A 27,214-nucleotide genomic window follows, 5' to 3' on the forward strand; every position below is an offset into this window, starting at 1 on the left:
CAGTTGGCAGTGACGCTTGCTGTAGCTTTTTACAAAGCATATTTGCTTGTTAGGACTGCTTTTAGCTGCCATGCCAGTCAAGCTCTTAAAGCTGCACATGACTTGCTACTTACATCCTTAAAAGAAAAAAAAAGCTAAAAGCTTGTAGATGCTGTGTTATCACAAGCATATGATAAAAATACAACCATGAAAGTAGTGGGGGGCAGAGCTAATGCCGGGGAATGTGAATATGGCCAAATGGAGAGAGCTTTTTGGAACATCACAAAGCTTTGTATGTACCTCTGCCACCTGGATCCCTTTAATTTCCCTTGCACTCTGATGTCTGTTGGTATTGTACAAGCTCCTCAAATGCTGGGCTTGCTTTAAACACTGTAAAGCTGACACCTTCTGCTTGCTTCCTGTTTGAGAGATTCATATTCAGTTAAAAAGCACATTTGCAATACCTCAAGGTGGGGGTTCTTCCTCTTTGTTTTGAAATTCTTTAGCTTTTGTCTGCTGTATTTGTGTTTAAGGAATGTGAGTTAAGACTCCACGCACACTATGCATACAGGAAAGAGGAAGGTACATGCACAGGCCAGGAGAGCAGGACATCCCATGTCCAGTCTGGCCATTTCCAGTTCCAAATGATGCTGGGGTGCTCTACCATGGCGGATGTGTCCTGATTCTTGCTGTGTCTTGAGTTGTCCATCTGTAAAATGAGGATGCTTATCTCTGAAAGTTTTATTTTAAGGCTCAGTTAATGCTATATGGTTCAATGAAATATGTTTAATATGTTTAATTTTTTTCCCTGTTTAAAAATAACTATTTAAGTACAATTTAAAAGCTCCAGCTGCTCATTTAGAAAGCCCAGAACACATCAATTCATCACTGCTAAAAATAGAATCCATGTCTAATTAGGGCAAAGTTTATCCCTGTGGATTTCTATGGGCTGTCTTTAATTTCCAGTTTGGCTGCTGGGAATTACTTAATTTGATGGTTTTGTTGTGCAAGGTATCCATAAAAGTGCTGTTACTTCATGACACGGTGCAATATTACCTTCTATCCAGAGGATCTACGAATCACACATAAAGACTGATGATATAATTCCTTATGTAGCATATTTATAAAGATTATCTTAGTGCCAGAGTGGGGCTGACATGACATGTCCTTTGTGATTCCATATCCTGAGTTCCCAGTAGATATATCCTATATTTTTAAAACTCCAATGTGTAATATTCATCAGTATCATTGCTGTTCTCAGAGCTCAGGACCATATATGCTTGTCTAATAAGAGGGATAATATTTTTGGTTGCTTTTTCTTCATAATTTTGTTTCTTGTAATCCTGAGATAGTCACAGTTTTATGAGTCTGTCAGACTCTTAATGATCTTTCTTGTTTAACCAAACATTTCCAATGTAATGCAATATTGAGTACATTTTCTGTAATTATTCCTAATTATTCAAGCTCTCTCTAATAGAGCTTGAGTGTAAGGAGTTGGTTTAGCAAAAATGAAAAATGCTGAAAAAGATTAATATGCATGTAGCAGCCTGCTCAGAGCATTCATACTAGCTTTACTAATAGTTCAATTTTTAAAAGGCGTGAAAAAGAATAATAAAAGAAATAAAATGCTACTTTTGGGAAGATCTTTATATAAATGATAGCTCAAGGCTGAGAAAAGTGAACAGCCTCATTTTTGTGTATTTGAAAAAAATAGAGCTGTGCTACAGCTGCAGTAGAATAAATGAAGATTAATTAAAAGTTTTGTGATAAAATTTTGACTTTTTTAGACTTAGAGAGGTTCTTGCTCCATATAGACATAACAGAAAGAAACTGAGTTTTTTTATAGGATATTTGGGGGGAAATGAAGCAGCAATGTAGCAGTGTCTTTCTCACATGATAATGGTACATCTTGGCAGCTCTTTATGGTTTTACATTTGCTAATAGCCAAGACCATAACTATCACCAAATCTATTTTCATTTATGTTACCAAGGTCTTCCAGGCTTCAGGGAAGAACAGATTTATTCTTCAAGTAAAAAACTTGTGGGGACATTAATGCCTACCATATGGTAAATATACTTGTTAAACTGGATTTCAGCCATGATCCCATTATTGAGCATCAACCTTACTTCGTGAGCATGCATTGGAAACATGGATAATTGAGTATGTCTGTACTCTAGAGAAGTGCATGGTAAATGTCATGGGGACTCCAGGGCAATATGCTATCCTGTGTCATTTTGATAAGTGTTTGGGAGCATGGGAGTCTGCTGAATTGTTGGTGTCCCCTGTCTTCTTGCTCCTGTGTTTGTACTGGATATTACCTAATAATACTGGCTTGATCTGCAGATTGACACTGAACTTCTATGTCAGATAACATGATTGTGTAGAGATAGAAAGACTGCATGCAAACATCAGCCAGTATCCTTTAGAAAATGTAATTTGATAGTGTGATTTCGAGTTGTTAAAATAAAAAGACCAAATAACTGAAATCCACCTGCATTCTTATATAATAAAAGATACAGTTCCTGTCTGCAGGACAAATAAATGCAAGTTGCAGTATACACTTACATCAACAGCCTGGTGATGCTCTGAAGTTTGTGCATCACATCTATGGCAGTGACTCTTCCCAGGACCCTGATAATCACAGGGAATTGGAAGGGTGAGACAGCAGGCATGGTGGCTAGACAAGCTGGTTGCAGAGGTACTGTCTCATCAGGGAGGCAGTGACAGGGCCTCCTTATGAGCTGGTTCACACAGCACTCCTGGGGTTTCATTCCTCTCAGGAGAACTGTCTAGACATTCATTTATTCTGGCAGACAGAGGAGTATCAGCGTGGTTGATGAGTGAATTGAGCTCTGCTAATGTTAATCACAGTTTGTCTTTCTCATAGTCTGATGAGTAAATGTACTTGGCTTTGTAAATTTGTATTTGCCTCAAAGGCCTGTTTGCCAGCGTTCAGTGTTTGCCAGTGAGTTCTGTACAGACAAGCCAGTGGTACCAATAGCTATTGCCCTTGCTGTTGGCACATTTTCCCCTTTCCATCCATATTTTTGCAGATACTTGAAATTGTTGTAAAAAAATGTAAAATTGCAGGCAGGGCTTGTTTCATCCCTATTTATTCAATGCATCTGGCAGAGCTTGTTATAAGATCTGTTTGCAAGTTTGCTGAGATTCAAACACGTGAGATGTGTATGAAAGGCTTGATAGTGAAAATTATTTCCTCAGACTGCTGTGCAAAGTAACAGGACATTAAATGAAAAAACCCCACCAAACTAGGCAGTTTTTGGTAAACTTCCTGCACTTTGCCAGCAGTGTTGAGTCAGTGTTGCAGGCAGTTGATGCTGGGTGCTGGTGCTCTGTGTTCTGTGCGTGTCTGGAGGCTGATGCCAGGCTGATGCAGTGCCTGTGGTGTGTGCACCCTGCTCCCAGGCTGTGGCTGCCAGAGGCAGCAGGAGATGTGAGCCTGTGTCAGGGGGAAAGAGGAGATGTGCATCTGTGGTGTTGGTGTTAAACAGTGGGCTTGGTTTTTTTCCTTTTTCCTGACCAGAAATTTATTGTAGCTCTCAACCAAACAGCACAATGAAGCCTTTTAAAATATGTGTAAATACTTATATTTTGCTATTGTGCTCCTATATATTATACAGAGCAACCACTTCCCTAAAGGGTATGGGCTGCAACCAAAACATTTAGAAAGAACAGTTAAGAAAGCAGACTAGGAATTATTCTTTGTTGTACTTTATTCGGGGTTTTGGTATCTTCCCATTTTTAAGGACAAATATTCTGCAGTGCAATCTTTCAAAAAACATAGAACTTTAAACATTGCTCGAGATAGCAGTTCATGCAGAGCGCTCTCTTCATGTGACATTTTCCTTGCTTTCCCAATCTCACTGTGCTGTCACAGCCAATTCAAAAGCCTAGGAGGGGCACGCTTCCTGAATCCCAGAGAAGAACAGTATGGGAGATTAGGGTTGACATGTTAGCAGCATGGAAACTTGCTTAGTAGTGCACTATTTGGGACAGGTGCCATGGACTAGTGACTTGTGAATGAGGCTAAAGAACTGAGAATACCTCGACTTTAATCCTGGCTTTTCCACTGTGTGGGCAGGTTACTAAATCCCTTTGAGACTTTGCCTTCATCTTTAAGTAGGAATAATAGCTACCCTCTCGAGGCATTGTGAGGATGTATGTATTTATGCAGTACTGCAGGCAAGCTGATGACAACTGCTTATGCTTTGTATTCAGCATCAATCCAGTTGTAGTCTAAATGAAGATACTGTCTTCTTTTGAAATCAGTCATTATGGTTCTAACTTTGGAAAGGAGCTGCTTTAGTAAAATCCAAATATTGAAATCGCGACACTTTGCTTTTTTTTTTTCGTTAGTCTGTATGTTTTTTGCTGCTTTTGCATTCTAGAAGAAGGTGTATGTTCTTGGCAGGTTCCTGCCCAGTTACGGTTCCGTAGCTGCCAGTGTCACGGCAATTATAGTAACTCAGCTTTAAATAAGCTTCTTGGATACGGCCATCTGTGTGTGGCTGTAGTACCTGTTGTTCAGAGAGTGGCGAGTAATCGGGGATAAGGCTTAGGAGAAGCCACGGACTGGGGAGGAAGCAGGCAGGAGTAGGCCAAGGTCTGTGGCAGGTGACTGGGTTTCCCAGCCCTCCGCAGCCTCCTTTTTCCTGCCTGTCAAACAGGGCAGCCAGTGGGCTGCTTAACCAAGTGCTTGGTTTTTTTCGTGGTTATTTTCCGTCTTTTTCAAGAACTTACAGAATCCTATTCCCAGCAGTTTTCGGGATATCCAAGTAGCTCAGCTTGCCTAAGTGCAAAGGAGGAGAAAATCTTTTCCTCCACAGCCTTTTGAATGCGTCTGCTCAAGGGTTATAAGCAGGCCACTCCCTTCAGCTCGGCGCTGGCCATTGGGGACAGCGGGGACATCCTTGGGAGCAGCATCTCACAATGATCGCCTATGTGCACTGCCTGCCCGCCGAGCCCATGGTCGGGTGCCTCGGCAGGAGCAAGTGGCAGCCCAGCTGCAGCGATGAGGAGGAGGAGGAACTCATCCCGCTCTATTCCAGCAGCATGGGCAACGCTCATGCCAAGCTGCCCGGGCGCCTCAAGAAAAAGTTTCTGAGCAAGGACGACAGCTCCTTCTGGCCAAGTAAGATCAGCTCCTGTTCCTTAGCGATTCTGGTCATTTAGCATTGCGTTGCCATTATTGGGGAAATAAATAAATAAACCAAACATAAACAAGGAAAATACTCTTGTTTCTCTTTCAGAGGATGAAGGCATTGGCAACAATTTTCTTACAAAAATGATGTATTTTCCCGTCAGGACAGTGTAAATGCTGTATCCGATGAGGCTGCTGCGTTGATACAGGATGGTACTGTTTTGTGCATGTGATATGCCTGTGTTTGAGAGGTCTTGAGCACTTGCTTTCTGTTCAATAATGCTCCTTTTCAGCAAAATGATTGTTTTAGATGAGTGGAGCTGTTGACATAGCACTCTAATTGAAAGCCATAGGAACAATCATTGGATGAAAAGGCCAGGAAAAATAAGAAAAAGGTCTAACAGACTAGAAAGGTGGTTAATGCAGTTGATGAGTATTTATTTAAAAAACGGTCTGCTTTTGAATAACCTTTGGTCTAAGGTTATTTTCCCTCTGAAAATGAGGAGAAAGAATTCCTGAATTGTGATGACTCTTTAAATCTGAATAGTTTCAAGTTTCACTGGCAAATACAGATGGGAAATAAGAAGAGAAGAGGACAGACAATGGTAATGTTCAGCTGTTTTGTTTTTAGCCTTAATGCTTGCCTTCCCTTCTTTTCTGACCACCTAAGCAAAGGCACCCAGCTGTTTGTGGAATGGTTGCTCAGAAAAGTCTATTTAAGGGTGATGGGGGAGAATTTCTGGAGACAAAGAAAGCTTTTCCTGCAAAAGCCAGCTGGCTGGCTATCTTGTGCCAGGTCTTTTGGAGGGAAAAAAAAAAGGTACATGAGTATATTTACAATTGTATTGATTTTTCTTTTCCTCATTAGTCTCACACTGACTATCTGAGAACAGCGCATTATTACCATGATTGAAAAATCCCCATCTTGCCACATGATGCTAACTAACACTGATTAGCAAAACCACCTGTATTTTATTTTCTGAATTACCATGTTGTCCATTCATTACTAAGCAAGCTTCATTTGATGTCTCTTCCTGTAGGAGGAGTGTGATTTACTACATGATTGTTTCAGCTCTTTTTCAGGAGGAAGTAATATTTTATACTGCATGGAAAGAAAAAAATCCACATCTTCTGCTGAATTTTTGTATTTTGAGCACAGGGTCAATTCTGGTTCATTCAGAGGGGAAAATTAAAATTCTTCCTTTATATAAAACTATATAGTCACTGTCAGACCTCGTGAAGCCCTGAAGAAGTTAGGGACTAGGAGGGAGCAACTTCCAGGGATGCTCTTAGGGAGGAGGACATGGCCCTTCCTGCCCCAGACAGCCAGGGGTGTGTGTATGTGTACTTTGGGATTCGTCTCTCTTGCTGGATGACAGGTTAGTTCATTCCTACAAAGTTGTGACTCTGACTTTCAGAGCTGGTTCTCATGGTGCCCTTGGAGGTGTTGTTCAGAGCATTGTGAGCAGCTGCTCTGTTTGAATCTGCTCCTCCAGAGTGTGGAAATGGCATTGAGGAGCATGGGTAAACTACTCAGAAATCTCTGCTCCCTCACTGCAGCCTGCCTCCTTCTTCTCTTTGTGCTGTCCATAGGGAAACTAACCCTTTCTCTCTTAAATGAATTGAAATTATTAATCTTTTCAGAAGATAATTAAAATTTGTGTGCATGTGTGTAATTTCATTGATTTATAGTACAACACTTATTTAAGCTGTTGAATTCTTTGACTTGTGATCTAGCAAAGCTGTTTAATGCAGTTTTTGGTCCTTAGCAATGAAATTTCATGTTTCAGACCAAGTTTATTGTTGTATTCCTTATGAGTTTCCCTGGTATGACCCAGTACATTTTATTAGTTCTTTCTGAATTCCAAATCATCAGAATTCAAATGAAATTTCTTCCATTGTAGCAGTGAATGACAAAAATCAGTCACCCTGCTTTCTGGCCTGACTTCCCAGGAGAACCTCTAGTGCTTCAGGGGTGGTGTCCCACCACAGTACAAATGTGTACATGTGGGACACCAGCTTTGCCTCACTGGCTCCTTTCTTACTCGTTCCTGGTCCATAGAAACAAAAGAATAGCAGAGTAATTAAGCCATCAGTTAAAAGTGTTATGGGTGGGATAGGTACTATTTGTCTCTTTGACACAGGGAGACTCTGTCACTTTAAACTCTGTTAATGTTTATTTTAAGGAACAAAAGTGTTTAAGAGTGGAAGTGCTTTCTGGGACCAGGTCAAGTGATAACTGCAGAGCACAGCAGGGGATTATTGGCTGGGCTTTATCTCTGTTGATAAAGGCCTGCCTTTGGGGTCCCTATCCAGCATCATGAGAACTGCACTTGGAGAGGTTTCACAGTGCTGATACACCCCACAGAAAATGCTCCCAGTAGTGTTAGGGCTGTTTTAAAACACAATACAGTCAAATTATTTGAACTTCCTCACGGGCTGGGGGGGGCATCCTCGCTGAGGGGATCTCAGTAGTTTGCACCAGTAGTCCTTGCACTCCTGCTACCAAATAATAAATAATCAAAGTACTTGTGATGTGATGTAGCAGCTATAATAATCAGGTTACCATTTTAGGGTTTGAGGGTTTTTTAAGCTGTAACAATTATTTTGATAAAACTGTTTAATTAGTCATATTGTGAAATTCTGCATTACCAGCTCAGCCTTGTTCCAGCATCTGTGATGCTGTTCTTCTGCTGTTCCTTGCTGCCAGATTGAGTGCAAATAGACAACGTAGGGTTAAATTCAGCCGGAGTGCAGCAGTACATCCTTTAACAGCCTGTCTGCCTGCCAGAAAAGCAGTGTTACAGTGGTGTCAGGGCTGTCACCGTCACATGTTCATTCACAATTACAGACAAACTCCAGTGCAGCTGAGTGTTTGGTAACTGGTTTTCCTGCAGCAAAGTTAAACTGAGATACTCCACTGACCAGGTCTGGCAGAAGTGTCAGGGGCTTGGTTTACTTTGGTTTAAATGCCTGCTGGATTGAAACATGAGGCAGTGAGACACTGCTGGCAGTAACTGCTGCTGTGGGAGGCTGTCACCTCCTCCTGGCTAGAGCATCACCTGCCTCTTGTAGTTCCCATTGCCACTTGATATTTTATCACATTTGCAAAGTTTAAAGGTGTGGTATGCTCTTGCCAGCTTTTTGTGATGAAAAAGTTTTGATAATGATTTTGGGAGTTTTTTCTTTCTTTTACAGATGCAGGAGCAAGCCAGTGGCAATATCAGATTACTTTTAATATTTGTTAAACAGTAGCTTCACTTATTGGATTTTTTTTCCTCAGTGTTTTGTTGCCTCCTAACTCATGAAAGAATGCTTTCTTCTTTATTCATATCACTAAAGCTGAGACCTGTCTGTGTGATTTGGGTTTTCTGAAAAACATAAAACTTGAAATAATAACTAAATCTATTTATACATTGATAGGATGTTGTGAACCAAGTTGGGTATTTTATTATCCACTGTTTGCTATGGCTTTTTTCCAGGTTTCTCTTTGAATAGCTATGAGATTTAAATTTCCCAATATAATCATGTTATACTAAAAAAAATAAGAGATGCCAGAATGCTTGCATACTGGGAGGATTCATTCTTTGCTTTCTCATTTAGCAGTGTGAAACAAAGGCTGAATTGCTTTCCATCTCTGCAAATTCTGGGGCGTGCAGAGCACTGAGCAAGCCTTTGTGGCCTTTCGTGCCCCAAGTGACACAAGGACTCAGTCTATGTGGTGAATGCTGGGACAGCTACTTACAGAGCCTTGTGCAAGTGACTGGCCATCCTCATCCCCAGTTTTATCTGCTGCATCCAGCTCATACCATAACATATAAAGCCAGGAACTGGTTTGTTTTGAAAAGAAAAAGTAAATTGGATGTCATTTTTATTGCATGTCTAAAAAATAGGGGAATTCCTCCTCTCCCTCCCCTTTTCTTTATGTGTTTGGAATATCTTGCCTTGTGGCTGAGCTTTTTGGAGGTTTTGTTCATTTGGCTAAAACGAGCCATGACAACATTTCAAAGCAGGGAAACTTCTCCATTTGGACAAAATTACTGCTACAAAATTACAGGTCTTGGATAAATAACAGTTCTTATGGTGTATGTTTCTATCTGTGTATTTCATTTCTTACTCCCTTTGCTGCACATTCTCTGCATGTTCATAGAAAACAAGCCTGTCCTTTTCTGGACATGGAGGTCCTGTGCTTTTTCATGCATCAAATGCAAGAGTGATGTGGATGGAGGGAGGGAGGCATGAATAAGAACGTGGAATATGATGAGTTGAAAGATGTTAATGTTGGGTTGTTGTAAAACACTTAAGTGAATAACTAACATGAGTATAAAGGTCTTCCTGAGTTTCCTTGCTGAAAGAAAACACTTGGCTAGCCTGGCTGCTCACTGTTAGGTGTGAACCTGAGTTTGCTGTTGCAAGGAGATGCTGGTGGTGGACATTTCATTCCTCTCCACCTGTGATCAGACAAGAAGCCACGTGTGGTGCTCAGGAGCACAAGGAAGAGACAGTGAGGTTTTGGTATGGAACTCAACACCACTCAAGTGCATCTGGAGGAGTGTGAAGAAGTAGAGAGTTCAGAAATACACTTTTTTTTGTGTGTGGCATTTTTTGCAATTGGGGCAAGGGAGCATCTGCTGTAGTTAAGGAGGTAGAGCAGTGTAAGTGCAAATCCACATGTGAAACAAGTAAGATTGAAAAGCCTGTGGCTGAGTGTAGTGGTTAATGGTAGACTGAGTAGGTTCTTCAGTGCTGAATTTGGTGAAAGCTTCTGGGATTTATGGATGATGGGTACGATATGTTTGCAGGTTTTAACTGCAAGTTGCTTGTGAAGTCAAGAAATGGTTTTCAGTGCTATGAGAAAATCAGATCAAATTATAATGGATACATATTAAGGAGAATGTGAAACTCCACAGAAAGGGCACGCTTTAAAGGAAATAGTTATTAAAAGTCTGATAGATTACAACAGATTTTTTAGCCCTGTATTGTTTCCCTGCCCTAATCCAATGGCCCATCATTGACAAATGCCTGCATTGCTTGATTTTCATGCAAACCTCTGCTTGGACACAGTTGTAGATCAGTTCTGGTTTTTTCACCCATCCAGAGCCACATGCTCCATCCAATGGGCTGTAATACTTCAAATACTTACTTTCATTCTCTGACATATATCACTTCTCCACTCTCAGTAGCTTGTGCAAACATCTCAGAGGTAAAGCAAACTTGCACTTTGCTGGCCTTGGAGCTGCTAGCATATAAATCTGGTTGATTCATACCTTGCAGTGTTAATAAAAAAAAGGACACGTTTAAAATAATCCCAAATGCCAATAGGCTTAGTGACATTTAGGCATGAGCTGTGCTGTCAGTCCATCCGCAAACAAAAGCACTACATCTTAATTTGTCTAATTACACTCTAGCATGCAGGCCAGCTGCTGCTGTGAACAAAAGCAGTTGATCACACCATTTTATTAATTGCATATTAATTGCCACATTCATGTTAACCATATGGGAAACAGTGGAGTAGAGTGAAGGCTACTCAGTGGTGGAAAAGAGAAAATGAACTGGTGGAGTGGTGTCTGCAGAGGACAAATCTTAGGATGATAGGGTGCCTGGAGCTTGTTGATGCAATCTGATTCTTACAATAAATCTGGGGGGTTTTCACCCATTTAAATGACTGTATTTAAAAGTGAGAGGGATTTGAGTAGAATGGATTGCTTTTTGCATGGTGAGTGCATATTTGTGAAAATACTACTGTGCAAGTTGGTATTTGAGTAATTTGCAGAAGGCAACCCTGCTGGCATGTGGCCATCTGCCTTTGTCTGCCTGCTGTGCTGATGGATGCACCTGCGCTGCCTGCAGTCACTTCTCATAGGAGCAAGGCTAGAAGATCCAAGAGGAGTACAAAACTTGCTGGGTTTTATATTTTAGGCAATTTAGCTTCAATTATGTAGTCTTTTTACGTAATGGTAGTAAGTCTTGAATAGAACTGGATTTCTTAGAGTGAAAAATAAAAACCTTGGCATAAGTGGATTAACTGGTGTAAAATAGCCTACAGCAAAAAGCAAACATTAATGAACTGGTTCATTGTGTTTATGTGGCATCAAATACCTAGTAGGAGAGAAGGCTTGAGAAAAATACCCTCAACTTCTTTTTTTTTCCCCCTCTTACTTTTTGCTGTGGAGACAGCAGCCACTGTCAGCAGATGAGCAGCAGTTCTGTCGGGCAGCAGGTGCAGGCTGCAGTAGACATGAAGTGATTTCTGTCCTGTCACCCCCAGACTGACATTATCACGGTCTGTAGAGCATCTCTGGGGTGGCTGCCTCCTCCATTGGAGCAGCACTGTCCCACAGGCAGGTGTGTGCAGCAGGGACAAATTGTACCTGCAAAGAAAGCTTGCTGGACTGAGACCTAAAAAAGTCCTCAATGTCTATCTTGAGTTTATTTCCTCTGCCTTTCCCTTCATTTCTCATTAGAAAGGAGATCAAAGATCTGTGTTACAATCTCTATGCCAAAGGGGCAGCAGGTTTGGTAGGAGGAAGGCCCAAGGGCAGCTCTTTGCTTCCATAGAGAAGAAGTAATGAGTTAATGGTAGATCAAATAGAGATATGGCTGCTGTGAGAGAAAGTGCAGGACTGGACCTGGAATCCAAATGATTTAGAGAACTCAGTTTTGTCAGTTGATTAAATATTTTTGCTTGGCTTTTCTAAAATGAATATTCCAATGTTAAAGGCTTAGTCCCACCTTATTGCCAACAGATGACATTTTGCTTGCATTTCCTATATCTCTCAGAAGAACAGGGATTGAGAAAGATTGGCTAGTTAAAAAGAAAGGGAGAAGGTCTGAGCCTTTGTTTGAATTAACATATTGTGCCAAAGTATCTTTCTAAAAAGCATTTTTCAAACTATATTGGAAGGCACAAAAGGAGACACAGAGAGTTGCACAGCTAAGAAATTACTAATAAGCAGTTGAGAGGTAGACTGGATCTGATTTATTCTAAGAACATGCAGTGCAAACCAAACAATAATGGTGACATTCTTATGCCGAAGCAGAAATTGGGACAGAGGGGTTGTTGTGGATTTTTTTAATACGAAAAATGCTTTAGGTGGCTCTTCGCAATTATGTCTCAATTGGTGCTGTAACACAGCAATGTGAGTCTGGATTATAGAGATAAAGCATGATTGGAAAGGCACAGCTTGAATTTTGGATTGCAGACAGTGCCTACCACTACAGCAGTTACAAAAACAGCATCTGCCTGACGTGTGAGCTGACCAGCTTTGACTTGGAGTCATTGGAAGAGAATAAATGTGAAACCCCATGATGCCACCTCTCCAGTCCCTGCAGTTGGTACTTAATCAGCCTCCCCATGTCTTCTCCACTCGGGCAGCCAGGCTGAGGCCTGACAATTACTAATTTAAAGGCTGGATTCCCCCAATACTCTGCTTGTTAGGCAGCAGCTCCTGGCATTTGTTTGGAAACTTGTATCTGTGTACTGGGGACTGACTGGATGACCAGTGAGGGCTGATCCTACCAGCTAAGCATGAGCTGGTGTTGCTGGAGAAAATACAAAAAAACTTGTAAATGCAGTGGTTCAAAGACAATTGTCTGTCTGTGATGCCTTTTCCCTGGCAGTGCTCAGCTAGCCGCTCTGTGTGGCATCAGTGGCCACATGCTGCTCATCCCAAAGGTCTGACTGATCTCTGATTTGAGCCCCAGTGACTATGGGGCAACGTTTCCTCCTCTGGTTTAGTGCTGTCGTTTGTTCATTGTCCTTTATGTGGTTTGACAAGGAATTTAAGAACAGTGAAGTTTCCTGCACGAGGGCTGCAGAGCACATTTGTCCTTGTCCAAAGGTATCAGCAGAAGTTTATAAAACCATTTTTGTTTTGTGAAGTGTTCCAGGAAGGGCTAATTAAACTTGGAGCTGGGTAGCATCTCCAAAGCAGGTCTGGCACACCTCCTAACTGAATGATCCCTCATGGTTGTCCTCAGTGTCTTTTAACCAACCTGGCCCTCCTGTTTGTCAGACATTTTGCCACAATCAGGATGCTATGGCTAGACTGGGAACAGTGGGCTGCTGTTTGGGGAAAGCAAGCAGGTCCCCAAGCAGATGCTGGTGGCAATGTTAGGGTAAATAATTAATAACATCAAAGGGAAAGACTCCTTTATGTCCAATAGCTGAAGGTGAGTACAGTTGTTGTTTTTTTTTTTTCCCTGGGTGTTATGCTAGCCTGTTCCAGGTAGGTTTAATTAATCCAAAGAGTAGAAAGATGCCAATTACCCTGATTTAAAAAGGATTATTTTCAAAGCCTTATAAGAATGCAATGTTTTAATTTATTTGTTCCTGTAGCTGGGTATGTGCTCTGCACAGAATATTGGACGTTCTGGATGTGTCAGGTACTTCTAATGGCTGTAGTTTCAAGTATGTTCTTCAAACCAGCTTTAGCTGAAAAACAAATATGTAAATTGAGTTTGGTGTGCATCAGTTTGGACAATTCCTTGTGTGAGGTCAAAGCAGGGGTCCTGTTAGGTGGTTCTTGATCTACTTCTGGTGAATTAGGATTGAAGTTTTTTAATACTGCATCAAAGCATCCTAAATGGGTGCCAAAGTCAAGATTACTTGTGTCATTATCCATCTGGATGGAAAAAGGAAGTGTCTTTTCATGCACATTGCATACAGATTTTGGGAAAATACTGCTGTGATTTTATTGGCTAGTTTTCCTGAAGGTTTATTCACATTGACCATGGTCTCCTATCTCCTTTAATTTTAAATGGAATCCTCTGCTCCAGGGGTCAGCTCTGCCCTGGAACTGGTGTAAAATTTCACACCTGATTTTTCCAGACTTCTAATACCAGTTTCTTCTCTTTTCTGACTAATGATGAAAAAATACTCTCCTGTTTCAATTCTGTAATAGCACATATGTCAGTAATTAACAGTCTTCTGAACCAATCTGTACCCCAAGGTTGAATTTGGAATGTTGTGCACAGTGTTAAAATGCAGCTGCTGGGATACACAGTAGTTTTATCAATTATCTTGGGGTGGCAGGGTTGTTTGCTTAGTAGTAGTTAACTACTGATATTTCTTTGCCTTGATCTTACTGTTGTCTTAACAGCTACTGAAAAGTTTCAGGAATGAAACTTACTCTGCTTATTTTCTGTGTGGAAAAACCCATGATATTTCTACACAGATTTTTTTTTTTTTTTTAATGTAGTTGTCTCTGTATTTATTTGTGTATTGTTTCCAGTGAAATGTGATTCATAGTGTATCTCCTATTAGTGGGATGATACATTCAGAATATTCCAAAATATACCAAAAATAACTTGGTACTTTTAGTGTAGTGGTGCTGATCTGAATTGTGGATGCATACTTGCATTTCAGTTATCTTCAAGTGAGAGTTCACCACTGGGAGCAAGTAACTCTGAAGACATGATGTCAGGTTACACAGCCTGTGCTCTGTTCAGAGCTGAAGTGATGGTGCTAAAGCTGCCCACTTTAAAGGTTTCCAGATACAAATAGTGAAAGAATTACTCAGAGAAATAATTTTAAAACTAGCCTCAGCTGTCTCAAGTTTTACATTTACAGTTCTTCAACGTCTACTTCAGCTCTTCCAACAAAATACAAGCTTTTATGCAGTTTATATTTTGTGCTTAGTGTGCAAAGATACCAAAAGAGACATTTTTGCAATTAAGAATGGTCTCTCTCATTTTAAATAGTGTATGTTAAACCCCTCGCTGTGTTACAGCTTTTCTGTTTGGTTGGTTTTATGAAGCACACAAGGATTAACACAACGAGGAATAACTAGTTTTTCTCAAACAAGAAAAAATGCAGCTATCTGCATTGGGAATTCTGAAGGAAAAGCAAGGAATCTACTTCAATGTCTGTCTGTCAGGAAATAGAGGCAGAAATTGAAGATTGAAAGTGGGAAGGGAGAGCATCTGCATTTTTTAATATTTTGTAGATGACATTTTGATGAAGGTGATTGAAGAAGATTTCTGTTGTTTGCCCATTGCCCACACATACTTATTTATAGAAACCATTGCCACAATACTAAAATGCACAATGGGCAGTGTGCTCAGTAGTGCATTCTGAACATGTTTGGTGGCAAGGCAGCTTTATCACTTTAGCATCACTTAAACTGTTAGATGCATTTTGCTAGCTACCCAAAGAAACACAACTATTATTCAGTAGTTAGTGCTGATCCACCATGACACGTTGTGAGGTTTGGATTGTGTATGACTAATAACAGATCTCTGAAATTTTTAATCAAACCAGTGCTAATAAAAATTTAGGTTGGCATTCACAATATAAATTTTGAAAGTTCAACCAATTAACAGCATTAGTTCTTTCATTTTGTTTTATTGAGGATTTCTGATAAGAAGATGCTAACCACACAAATACAATCTTAAAATTTGCTTTCAAAATCAGTTGGTATTTGATTATATCTGAAATCCATATGCCCATGGCCAGCCAAAGACTTTCTCTGGAGATTCTGTGGTACAGATACTGGTTGCACTTGTTTCCCAACTTTCCTGTAGTAACATAATAATTAGGTCACTGTTACAGGAACTTGATGCCTTACTTTAGTTTGGAGATCTTTATTTCAAGGCAGATTGTGTCTTTAATTGGAGCACACACAGATTTTTGGATTTTGTCATAAGTCTCAGGGCTTTAGGAACAATAGCAAATGTCCATTTATTTGTGAGCCTTTGCTTTTAGTCATCATTTTAGTATTGTATTGTGCAGATAACATTTTTCAGGTAAAGATTTTGAAAGTTTCTAATGAACAAAAACTTCTTTTCAAGTTGCTGTGGAAGACAGTAAATGGACACCTGATGCTTGATTTTGGCATGAACAGTTGTATGATTCTATGCAGGTTGGTATTTTCCAAGGTGCTTAACTTCTTTCATTTATAGTTGTAAAAGTTCCTAGGAAACTAGAGAATGTACTTGCCTAATTTTAAGAGAGTGTGCCTCCAAGCTTAAATGAGACCTACCCAGAATTTATTGAGAGTCAGCAGAAAGACAAAAAAAAAAAAAAAAAAAAAAGAATTTGTAAACCCTCATACCAGGGTAACCTGTATATAAATAAAAGTATGCCAAAGAGCAGCGTTGGGCAGGGAGGCCAAGATAGCTACAAAAATTCTTTCTGTGACCTTTAAATAAGTGAAATGAGTAGGGAGCATGTCCCCTTCAGGACACTCGTAAGGAGAATGCAGACTGAGATTAGTTGAAGATGTCTGTTATTAGTATGGATGCCCAAGAGCACAGCTGCCAAAGATGGAATTACAGGGAAATTGTTTGGGACAGAAGTTCAGAAATGGAATTTTTGTAGTCTGGTTTTGTTGGTTTTGCTCCTCATCCTACAGGATATTTCTAATGAGAAGATTTGCAGACTTGTCTGCCTCGTATTTTTTCATCACTAATTCAGAAGAGAAGGTTTTTCTCTGTTGTGCATTATTAGGGCAAGTAAGAGTCAAGATTTTGTAGACTAATTTACTTGCCCCAGCCAGTTTTGATCAGTTCTTTAGGATAAGCCATAGCACAGGAGCATTCAGGCAGATTTGGAATTTAAATTGAGGATATTTCCAAATGACATCCTAAAAGGGTATTATTCCATAGGGAATGAGAAAGTTCTCCTCTGGGAGCTGAGGTTGCCTTCTGAGGGTTCAGAAATGGCCAAAGGAAAAAGGATTGTGCCCTGCTATTTAAAATAAAACAAAATTGCACATTCACAAAACGTTTTCTGTTCTCTTGACTGCCATGACTGTGTGGGGAGATGCTCTAACCAAAAGAAACTGCTGCTTTGTCTGCCCTGCCCAAATGCTGCCTTTTCTCTGTGCCGGCGTGTTTGCATGATAGAGGATCCTGCGGAAAGATGTTTTGAATTGTTAAAGGAATGAATTAGCTTTATTGTGCTGTGACCTAAATAGGATCATCAGATCAATCAGTCTGCTGCTCTTCTGTCCCGGCTGGCTTAGGTTGTGTTGCTTCTCCTTCTCATTTTGCTCCCTCTTCCTCTGCCCCCGCCGGGCAGCCCCTTTCCCAGAGCCTGCAGCATTATCCTTGATGATCCTGGATAAAGGAGGGCACAGCCGGGTTCCCTCTTTTCAAGCAATACCTGCCCATAATAGCCTGCACAGCCCGGGCTCAGCCCTGCCCTGCTCCGGGGCACGGGCCCTTCTTGGTGCATTGGTCTGGTGGCTTTAGGATAAAATACTTTTCCTTCTTTGTTCCCTTTCCCTTGTGCATTCTCCTCCTGCTCCCAGGTTTAATGAATTGTAATTTCTCAGTATCCGGGCAGTATCGTGCTTCCCAAGGCCGAGGTTGCCTTGAAAGAGGCCATTGTGAGTGAGGGGAGCTGGGGCTGCAGGGCGCTGAATGCGGGACAGCCTTTGTGCAGGGAGCACTTTTGTTCTCCTGAAACATGCCGGGAGAGGGCCAGCCGGGATGGGGTTCAGGGAGGGAGAAACCCATTCTGACCATAAATTATTGACTCCTGTGCTCTGGGCCATCTAGGCACCAGCAAAGGGTTAACAGCGTGGGTGAAGGTGGCCAGAACAGGCACAAAGCTTGGGCGTGAGTTTTGAAATTACTTGAGGCATTTGGCATTTCTGATGTTTCTTCGTGATGGAAGTCTCACCTGGAAGTCAAAGTGCTGCTTTCAGAGCTGGGTGCTCTTGGTCTGCGGCAGGCAGGAGCCTTGTGACCTGCAGGGCGTTCATTCAGTAGCCCTGCTCAGTTCAGGCTGGCCCTGCAGGTGCCTGGGTGCTCTGTGCAGCCCGGGGAGGGGGTGCGTGGGGGTCACGTCCATAGCTGCACCCTCTGGACCCCACAGCTGCTCAGAGTGGGTGGGTGGGGGTGGCAGGGAGCAATCCCGAGCATGTCCTGCACAGACACATTCCTGCAGACCCGCTGGAAACAACTGCCCTTCAACAGCTTCTCCCTTGTGAGCTGCTGCAGGATGGCACAGTGGAAACTTATTTAGAGCGACCCAGTGACGTGTCTGTAAAAGCAAAGGCATCGATTTAATTGTTTTGAGTATGTCTGCTTGCCAGCATTTCCACTTTCCCTTTTGTGCATTGAACAGAGACTCACTGGAAGAGCTCTCACAAACCCAGCTCAGTTGCATGGTTTTACTTTTTCTTTCCTCTTAAAATGTCCTAAATGTTACACAGTTCTTTAATGGAGGATTTTTTTCATTGTCCAGATAAAGTTGCTAAGGCCTGCAACTTGAAATCTAGGTTTTGAGATGATGGTATATTTTAGTAGATTGATGCATCATTGCCTTAATGAACTTGATATATCATGTGTTGGGCTTACCTCTCCTTCATGAAAATAAAGTGGTAAAATTTGTTTTCATGTGTGGGAGGGAGCTGGAAGGCATTGCTTTAGCTATTCTTGTATTTTATTTGTTTGGGTTTTTTAAACTTAAATAATTCCTAAATTTTGTACTGCATGTATGCATGGGCTGGTGATTAGGAAGAGGGTGCTGATTCCCACTGATTTCAGTATCCCTGTGGACAGCTGCCCCTGGGGCTGATGCCGGGAAGCCTCTCTGGCTGTGGTTACAAACGACCCAAGAACATCACTTTTCAACATTTGCCTTTTTATAAAGCTTCAGCTTTTTCAGTGGATTTTGTGCATTGGTGCTAAGGTTCAGGGCGCTGGGCTGTGAATAGGGGCTAGACACAAGAGCCCCTCTCCCCCAGGGGCTGGCTGGAAATACTTCCGTGGAAGCTGAATATTTCCAGATTGTTTCACAGGCTGATGTTTTATGCTGCTCTGAATGTGGAGGGGTGGCTGTCCCAGATGGCTGTGGTGGAGCAGGTCAGCTGGAAAGCCCCTCTGAAGAGGGGATAGAGCAGGGAGGGGAGTGAAGGAATGGCTACAGCATTTCAAGCATGCCATTTGCAAGCATGTGCACTCTTCTCTTCTGCATGTATGTGGCCTCTACTAGAAAATTAGAATCAGTTTAACCACTCAGGGATTAAAAACTATTAGAGTTGAACTAAAAAAAGCGTCTTGCTAATGATTTCATTACACAGTTGTGATTCTGAGGATGCTGTTTGACACTGCAACTGGTGTGTCTCAGTTTCTTTGCTCCAGTCCCTGGCTTTTTAGGAAGAAGATTTGTCTGAGCCAAACTTTGTGACCAGTCCCATCCAGTATGAAGTGAAAATTAGTATTCACTGAACGTCTTCTCCATGTTTTCTGTATTCCTTGTGATATTTCTGATTCCTCTGTATTTCTGTGATCCTTGGATGGCAGCGAGTGTGATCCCTGCTTCTAAGGATGTGGTGTAACTCAGGCCATGGGTTAATATTAACTTTTCCAAGGTGGAGTAGCAAGTGTGTCACAGAGCAAGGTCCCCCCAGTCTGCTACTTGTCTCTGAGTTACTTGCATGTGAAGAACTGATATCACAGTGTGCACACCTACTGTTCAGACTGGGTTTATCTAGCTTTAACAAGCTTTTAAATTTTATTCTATCAAGGTAATTTTAGGTGGGGTCTTTTGTTCTCGTTGTTTGGTGGGGATTTTTGTGAATCTGTCTGCTGGATTGGCAATGTTTGAGGCTGAAGTCCTTTATCTGTTTGCGTAGTGGCTACAATATAAATTTTCTCAAACTGCCCCATCTTTTCGTTCTCTTCACAACGTAGGGAGGTTAAGTGCAGAGGAGCACAGGCATTTAATGCTTTAAGTTCTCAGAGAATTGCTATTAGATGACAGTTTCTTGAGACAGGAAAAGCATTTACAAAAAGCTGGGTTGAGACAATGTGATGAATTTTATGGAAGTCAGCGGGTTTTCTCAGGTGGGGAAGAGGTTTTGTTTGTTGTTGGGCTATCAGGACTATCAGGAGTAGCCAGAAGGTGTTTCCTTTGGAGTAGTCCCTTATGATAGCCATTTTTGATGTCTGACCTCTTTAGCAGCATGACCTGAGGGTAGGTGGAAGCAAGGTCGGTGTGGGGAGGGGGATGAAAGGCAGACATCAGTTTAGGTATTGTTTGTTGCTGGGTTTGAATGTCTGCCTCCGTGCTGGGATCTGGGATAGAGGACAGTGGTCAAGTGCTTGTTCTCAGGCAGGAGAAATGCTCCAGGGTGGGTTGAGGATCCAATAACAAAAACCACTCTGCACTTGGCACACGTTGTAGCCCGGGGTGAAAGGAACAGGATTCCAATCCGCCCCAAGTACCCAGGATCATGTTGATTCACAGCGGTTTGACCGTGAAAAGGTAACAAAGTATTGCTTCCCAGGGCTTGCAAGGCTCTTTTGAGGTTCCGTGAAGACCTTTGGAAGAGACTGTCTCACTTCCAGCAGTACAGACTCCATAATTTTATAGCGTAAAATTGTCTCCTTTCCCTGTGTTCCCCTTCCTACATGTGCAGGAAGAGACACTTCGTAAAAAAGATTCACACCACACTAGAAAAGGAGTCACCATCTCCTTGGTTTGCTTTCAGATAGCAGTGTAGCTGGAATTAGAAATGGAGTCACTCTAAACTCTCTTCCAGTCTGTGTCCAGCAAGCAAGCAAGCATTTTGTGGTTTGTGGATGTATAGGTAATGGCAAATGTCTGACAAGGGTATTACTGTGTATTAAATTCAGAACCAGCACTAAGTAGTTACCTTATCATCAGAGTTTGATGCCAGAGTCATGTTTTGTGTCAGGTACTTGATGGAAATCCATGCAAAAAGCAGAGGTGCCTTCCTTACCATTGCTGCCATGGCACCGTGCTCTTCTGTCCTTTTCGTGGAGCTGAGCCAGTCAAAATGCCTCTTGGACCATCAGCTGCAGGAGTGGCCTGCTGCTCATGGTAGTTTTGGTGTCCAGCCCGTGATGCAATTGCAAAATCTCAGGATTTGGAAGATACTGATAAAATGTTGATGATGCTGTGTTCAGACAATGATGAACAGATTTTGTTTACAGTCTGCTCTTTGCAGGGCTGAGTCTCAACTGTTTGGTGAAACTTAGAAGTTCCTGTGGAGCATCTATTTTTTACATGCTGTGCTCCAGAGGCTGGATCCTGCTGCAGCTTTGGGGTCAGCCTGAGCCCCCCGCTGCTGGCATTTTTCTTTTTCCTGAGGAAAAAAATCCTTTTCATTGTTAACCCGAGGGGGTTTCCTAAGCTTGCTTTGTGATGGAGGGCTTGCTTCTTGAGCCTGAACATTGTGCGAAGGGCATGCCCTGCTGAGCACATTCATTTGCTGCTTAGAATTTTCTCTTAACTTCTGCAAAATTGCAGTTCATTCCTGGGAAGCATGGCTGTGGACCTCTGTGCAGATACAGGTTTTTTAAGACATGAGGATGTAATGCACATCTCAAAAAGCTGGGCTATTTCATCTCCATGCACAAGTTTCGTTTGATGAATAACAGAATCTCTATTAGCCAGAAATAACTCGATTTTGTTTTCCATGTATCTGGTCTGAGATGACGCTAATAAGAATAAATTAGGAGTGTAACTGAATAAAATTCAATATGTAAAATGAGTGCGCTGATGTCTCAGGCAGTGGCAGTGACTCGGGGGGGGGGGGAGTGGTGGGACTGGAAGGGGATGCAGTGCACAGCCGAGACTGCGTGTTGCAGCCAGCTAAGGCGCAGCTCTGGATCCTTAATAAAGTGGGAGCAAGAGGGTGAAAATAAAAAAAAAAAAAAAAAAGGTGGTGGTGGGGAGATGGGGGAAGGATAGGAGCGGTGGGAAAGTGGAGCATCCTGATTAGCACGAAAATGCAACACTCATTTGCAACTGGAAGGAGGCCGGGGCTGCCCGGCCCCCGCGGCGGCGGCGGCAGCGGGGAGGTGCGGCGGGAGGGGCGGGGGCAGGGAAGGTGCCGGGATCTCCCGCTGCTCCGCGGCACAGCCGGCTGAGACATGGCAAGGACAGCCAGCACCTGCCAGCTCGGGACCTTCTGGGACAGCCAGACTTGGAGAGAGGAGGAAAGGAGGAGAACAAGAGCGGAGTAGCTGCTGTGGACGGCAAGAAAGCCTTTTTCGTCCTGCGCAAAGCAGAATAACAGCTGGGGCGCTTTTTTCTCTTGTTGGAAGTGGCTGTTTCCAACCCACAGGGTTACATGCGAGAAAGAGAAATTCCGGCTAAAGAATTGTAAATTATTTAGTCTGTCAGAAAGATCTAGACATATTTAAAGTGATTTCAGAAAAAGGCAGAGGAGGCAGACGCGGAGAAGAGAAATTTGGTGTGCAGAGTTTGAACAGGTTCAGTCTGGCAGTCACCTTTCTACAGCTCCTCCTTTCTATGGGATTTCAACTCCAGGATCGCAGTTCAGCGCCCTGAAAATGGTGGTTTTCATCAACACAAAGCTTAAATCTCTCATGAAACTTTTCAAGAGAAAGAGTAAGTACAGCTCTGTGTGCTCACTGTCCTTCCAGGAGGCAGCCCAGTTCTGAAGGAAAGCGCAGGTCCCGTCGGCTTCACTTCTGCTTCCTGCAGCCCCTTTTTAAGCTTATCTTATTCTTTTAATCGTTTATCATTGTGGAGTGCGTGGAGGCAGCCTTGCGAGGGTCTTTGGGACACGGTGCCTTTGGAAGTGCTTTGTCAGGGTGATTTTGAAGGAGCCAAAGTTCTCTCTGTGGAATGGGCAACTCGGTGACAAGGCAGGGTGTGCCGGTGTGTCCTAGTGCCCTCCATGGTTTGTCAGACATCGGTCTCTGCTTATGCAGCTTGTGTCGCTGAGCTATCTACATAAAGTTCGTTCTGAGCCAAGGTTTGTTTTCAAAGATGTTTCAGAGTGACTTTTAAAATAATCTTGATCTTCCTTTAAGTCATGAAAGATGGACAAATCACACCAGAGAGAGTAGTTTGCAAATGTGCACACCACTTCTCTTGACTAGTTTACATGACCATTATTGCTCGGACGAGCAATAAACCTTCATTTTGGTGTGGCAGGACTGCAGACAGACAGTGGGCTTGGCGGCAGGTGTTTCCCTCCTCCTCTTCCTTATCCAGCCATACCCCATTCCCCACCCTCCGGTTCAGCCAGGGAGCGGCGTGGGTGCTTTTCATTGACTTTAAGTGTCACGTTTTCTCTTATATGGGGGTGGTTGATGCTCTAACTAGGTAGGTGATGACTTCACCTTTTTTTGTGATTTAGGTTTGGCTGCTGATTAGCAGGAACGGGGAGAGTGGGCACAGGCTGAATTGGTATCTGCCTTGTTACAACCAGTATGTCTTGGGAGAGGGCGTGGGGTGTAGGACCATGACACAGACACGAGAACACCCCTTGAAAGTCATTAAAAACCTTTTTCGCGGTCTTAAACTGATTTAAAATATGTGAGGAGAGGCAGATAAGAACCTCCCCCTCCACCTCCTGTCCTTTTAGGAAAGAATATGCATAGAGCATCAGGCTGTAGCTGTATTTTGAATCGAGAGGCATAGCTTATATTCGTTAGGAATACCAGTTGTTTCCATCTGAAATGATCCCAGCAGATGCACAGTAGTGTTAAGGAAAAGCTAATTTTTCAGATGACAGGAGGCTGTTGCATCCTTTTTGCTTCTCAGTTTTACATACCTGCTCTGCTACCACCAAGGCATCAGACAAACCACAAAGTGATGCCACAGGCAGTGCAGCAGCAAAGGTGCAAAGGGAAGATGCAGGGCTGACAGTGAGGCTGGGGGCAATGGAGCTGTGGCAGCAGGGCAGGTGCTTGGGAGGCAGCACATCTGTAGTGGCTTTTTCTGCTTTGGAGAGCAAAAAAGCAAGGATGTGCAGCATGCTGGCTGAAGGGCCAAAGGGTGCCTGGGGGATCATAAAACATGACCCCCAATTGCCCTTCTTCTGTTTACAGCAGGGTAGAGGGATAAGGCCATTCAACTGTAGAAGTTTTTATTGATGATAAACTTGAAACAAAGGGCAGTGGCTGTCTCTTGGGAAGCATGAATGATAAACAAATCTTGGCAATATGTGCTTTGGCTGTTTCATTGCTAGACTGTCTGAACTTGAACAAGGTTTGTGTTTTATTTTCACGTTTGTGTTGACTGCAAGAAGGTGGGCAGAGATACCCCTCTTCATGCTGTTGTGCTCTGAGCAGTGTTTGTCTATGGAGGTGCTTTTGTTAATATCTGCTTTCCACTCATGACAGAGGAAAGTACCTAATTTATTTGCTTCATTGGAATCTTGTTTCTGGTGAAGAAGCAGGAGGTCAGACAAGGTTGTTTCCCAATACAAATGAACCTGTTGTCATTTCTTATGAAGGCTGTCATATTCCCAGGGGCACCTTTCAGCCAGGCTATTCTGCACTGCACAGCACCTGCCATGATCAGGGAATGGAAAAGTGATTCTTTTGTGAAGAGGGGGGGAAAACAAAATTTTGAGTTTAGAGTAAATAAAACAGCAAGTGTAAAAGTGGGAAGAGTAAAAGATGTTTCCTACAGAACATAATTTTAGAGCAGATATGAAAGTTTTTAACTGTCATGGAAGTGAGGTTCTAAGGAGTATTTTGATGGGTCTACAATGGTAAACAAACTGCTTCTTTCATTTTTAGATTATGTGTGGCAAGCTTATATGTGGCATTTCGTGATAGAGCTATCCGCAATAACATCTAATTTTCTTATTATTGTGTCTCTCTGCAGCTGTTTCCAACCTAGATGAAGAGAGTAGATGGACTGTGCACTACACTGCTCCGTGGCACCAGCAGGAAAATGTCTTCCTACCCTCCTCAAGACCACCTTGTGTGGAGGACCTGCACCGACAAGCCAAGCTGAACCTCAAGTCAGTGCTGAGAGGTAAGATGCTGCTACTGACACAGATGTGTCCTAAAATGTCAATACTTTTTTCAGTCTTTGCAAACATATCCAAATTGCAGGCTTTGGAAGAAGTTTACTTGTTTTTCTGTACCACATGTAGAACATTTGAGTGGGATTTTCCCACTCAAATAAAGGGACAGGGAGAAATTAACTGGCTATGAAGAGATGAGTAAATGTGTTATCTGACAGAGCACTCTAAAATAGAAAAGTGTCTCTTGGCCATTTCTATTTAGTCTTTGCAGTGTTTCCAGAATGGTACCTTCAATTTCACTAAGTCATTAATTAGTCCATTTGTGGAGTGAAAAACACATCAGAAGTGTTTCATGTAGTGATTTCTTTTGTTGTTGTGCAGTGTCATTTCCAGGGTTGTGGCTGCTTGTGAGAAGCTGGAGAAGGTGCTGAGGCCAGAAAAGGGAAATGAGGAACAGGACACTCACAGGGACTCTTCCATAATAACTAGTAATAGCAATAAAATAATAATAATTAAAAAATAATAGTAATAAAAAGTAATAAAAGTGCTTTCTTGTAGAAGTGTTCAACATATTTTTGCAGCCCAGTTTTTACCCATTGTACTTTCATTGGGGCTATACCTGTGCAGTCTGTTGTGGGAGGCATTGTGTTGTGTCAGTGCAGCCATGAGAACAAAGACATGTAGCCAGCAAGGAGGCCTGCAGAATGTCTGTGCCTGGGCCAGACATAAAGTTTAAAATAACAGTATAATGTTCATGTTCCAGAAACAGTTAACCTAGATTTTTCTTTACTCTGGCTGTTTAACAAAGGGGCTTACCCTGCAGAGAGCCATCTTGTTCAAGTCTCTTTTTGTTTCAGCAGGAACTGCAGGTACTTGATACCTTGCAAAGATAACCCGATTTAAAAGAATATTTTATTTTTTATTTGATTAACATGACATTTTTGCATTTTAGACTTGAAGAAAGCTTGATTTTGTATGTCTGAATAAAGAAGTGTTTGACCACCATATTTTAGTTCTCTTGCCATTTCCTCAGTTAATTGATTTTCACTGTCTCTTACTAGGTGCTTTTTGTTATCATTTAATAGGGAACTCTTGACAGCCAGTGTTATTGTCTCCTGCATGGCTTAGCAGATAGCCTGTGTGCCCTCTATACTTACTACTGGATTAATACATTTTGCAGTTCCTTAGCCTTGAAACAATTATTGTTTTCTTAATGGCACTATTACCAGTCCTTTACAAAATAAAAATATTTGCCTGCTGCTAGCTTTCTGTGAACATTAACCACTTATTCTAATATTTTTTCCTGTTCTCTGTTTTGGACTGTTAATTAAAAAAAAAAAAAAAAAGCAAACCTATATAGACTGAAATGCACTGATTTTCTTGAGTTTTATCAGAAATGTATCTACTGCAGTTTCATGTTCTGGTTAAACAAATCTATATCTAATATATTTGTGTGAAACTGGGTAATATGTACTGCTTCCCACTCTTATACACCTGAAGTTGTTTTGGTCTGGTGGGATTTTTCTCTAGATGTGCAGCTCATTATGAAAAAAGAAGCTATTTATTAGTACTACAGTTTGCTAGTCAGACATTTGTGTTAAATGAACTGGCTTGAGTACATGATGTAGGACTGCTTGATAATGAAGTGACTTTCAGGTTCATGCTTTCAGGGTAGTAACTCAGAGGAGAAACTGTGATGATACCTTCATCAGTCAGACCTCATTCTGCTGACTTAGTGAACACAACTCTGTTATTTATTTATTTACTTGCTTACTTACTTGTTTAACCTCAAGCTCTTTCCTTGAGCCATGTTTTTTTTTCCCCTAAGTGCAATAACTCCTTGCAGTTGCCTGGAACTGTCCTGAGAGGCTACATCATGAGTAGTAGTAAGAGAGGTACTGGCTAAAGTTCTGTCAGTTTTACTGTTTTGTTGTTACTGAAGCTGCTGTTTCAACCAGCAGTGTGAAATCGGGAAGGAACTTGTGCTTCTGATCATAGTTTGAGATTTGAGTTAAAAGTTCTGTATCCAGAGCAGAGTTTCATTCAGTGCAAAAGCACTGTTGGAATTGTGACATAATTTTGACAACTGCTGAACTGCTTTTCCACCTGTTTTCTTAGAAAAGACAAAGTTTTCTAAAGCTTCTTAATCGGTATAAATGAATTATGTGACTGTAACACAGAAGAGCTTGAGGTAGTCTTATGAGAAGCACCATTGTGCTAGCATGGGGACTTTGGTTCTGCATGTCTTGGCCTCATGATAAAGCTTGCAGTTTATCATCCTTTTGGTGTTTCAGATTCTTTGGTTGAGATAAACCATGGAGCAGTAGGACAGCTGTGTATGAGCTGACATGCTGTATG

General features: G+C 42.0%; 1 protein-coding gene across 9 annotated transcripts in view; it reads left to right on the forward strand.

The window, feature by feature from the left end:
• The window catches only part of NHSL1 (NHS like 1), a 176,407-nt gene that overhangs the window by 102,281 nt on the left and 46,912 nt on the right, over positions 1 to 27,214 (forward strand). For 8 of the 9 annotated variants that reach the window (XM_079299180.1, XM_079299181.1, XM_079299182.1 and 5 more), the window contains one exon: positions 24,712 to 24,864. In XM_079299180.1, coding sequence (XP_079155306.1) covers positions 24,712 to 24,864 — 153 coding nt within the window. Of the gene's footprint in view, positions 1 to 22,323; positions 22,477 to 24,711; positions 24,865 to 27,214 lie in introns of those variants that run through there. The other variant, XM_079299187.1, reaches the window with a different exon arrangement.

Source organism: Erithacus rubecula, assembly GCF_903797595.1.
Source record: "Erithacus rubecula genome assembly, chromosome: 2".
NCBI lineage: Eukaryota > Metazoa > Chordata > Aves > Passeriformes > Muscicapidae > Erithacus > Erithacus rubecula.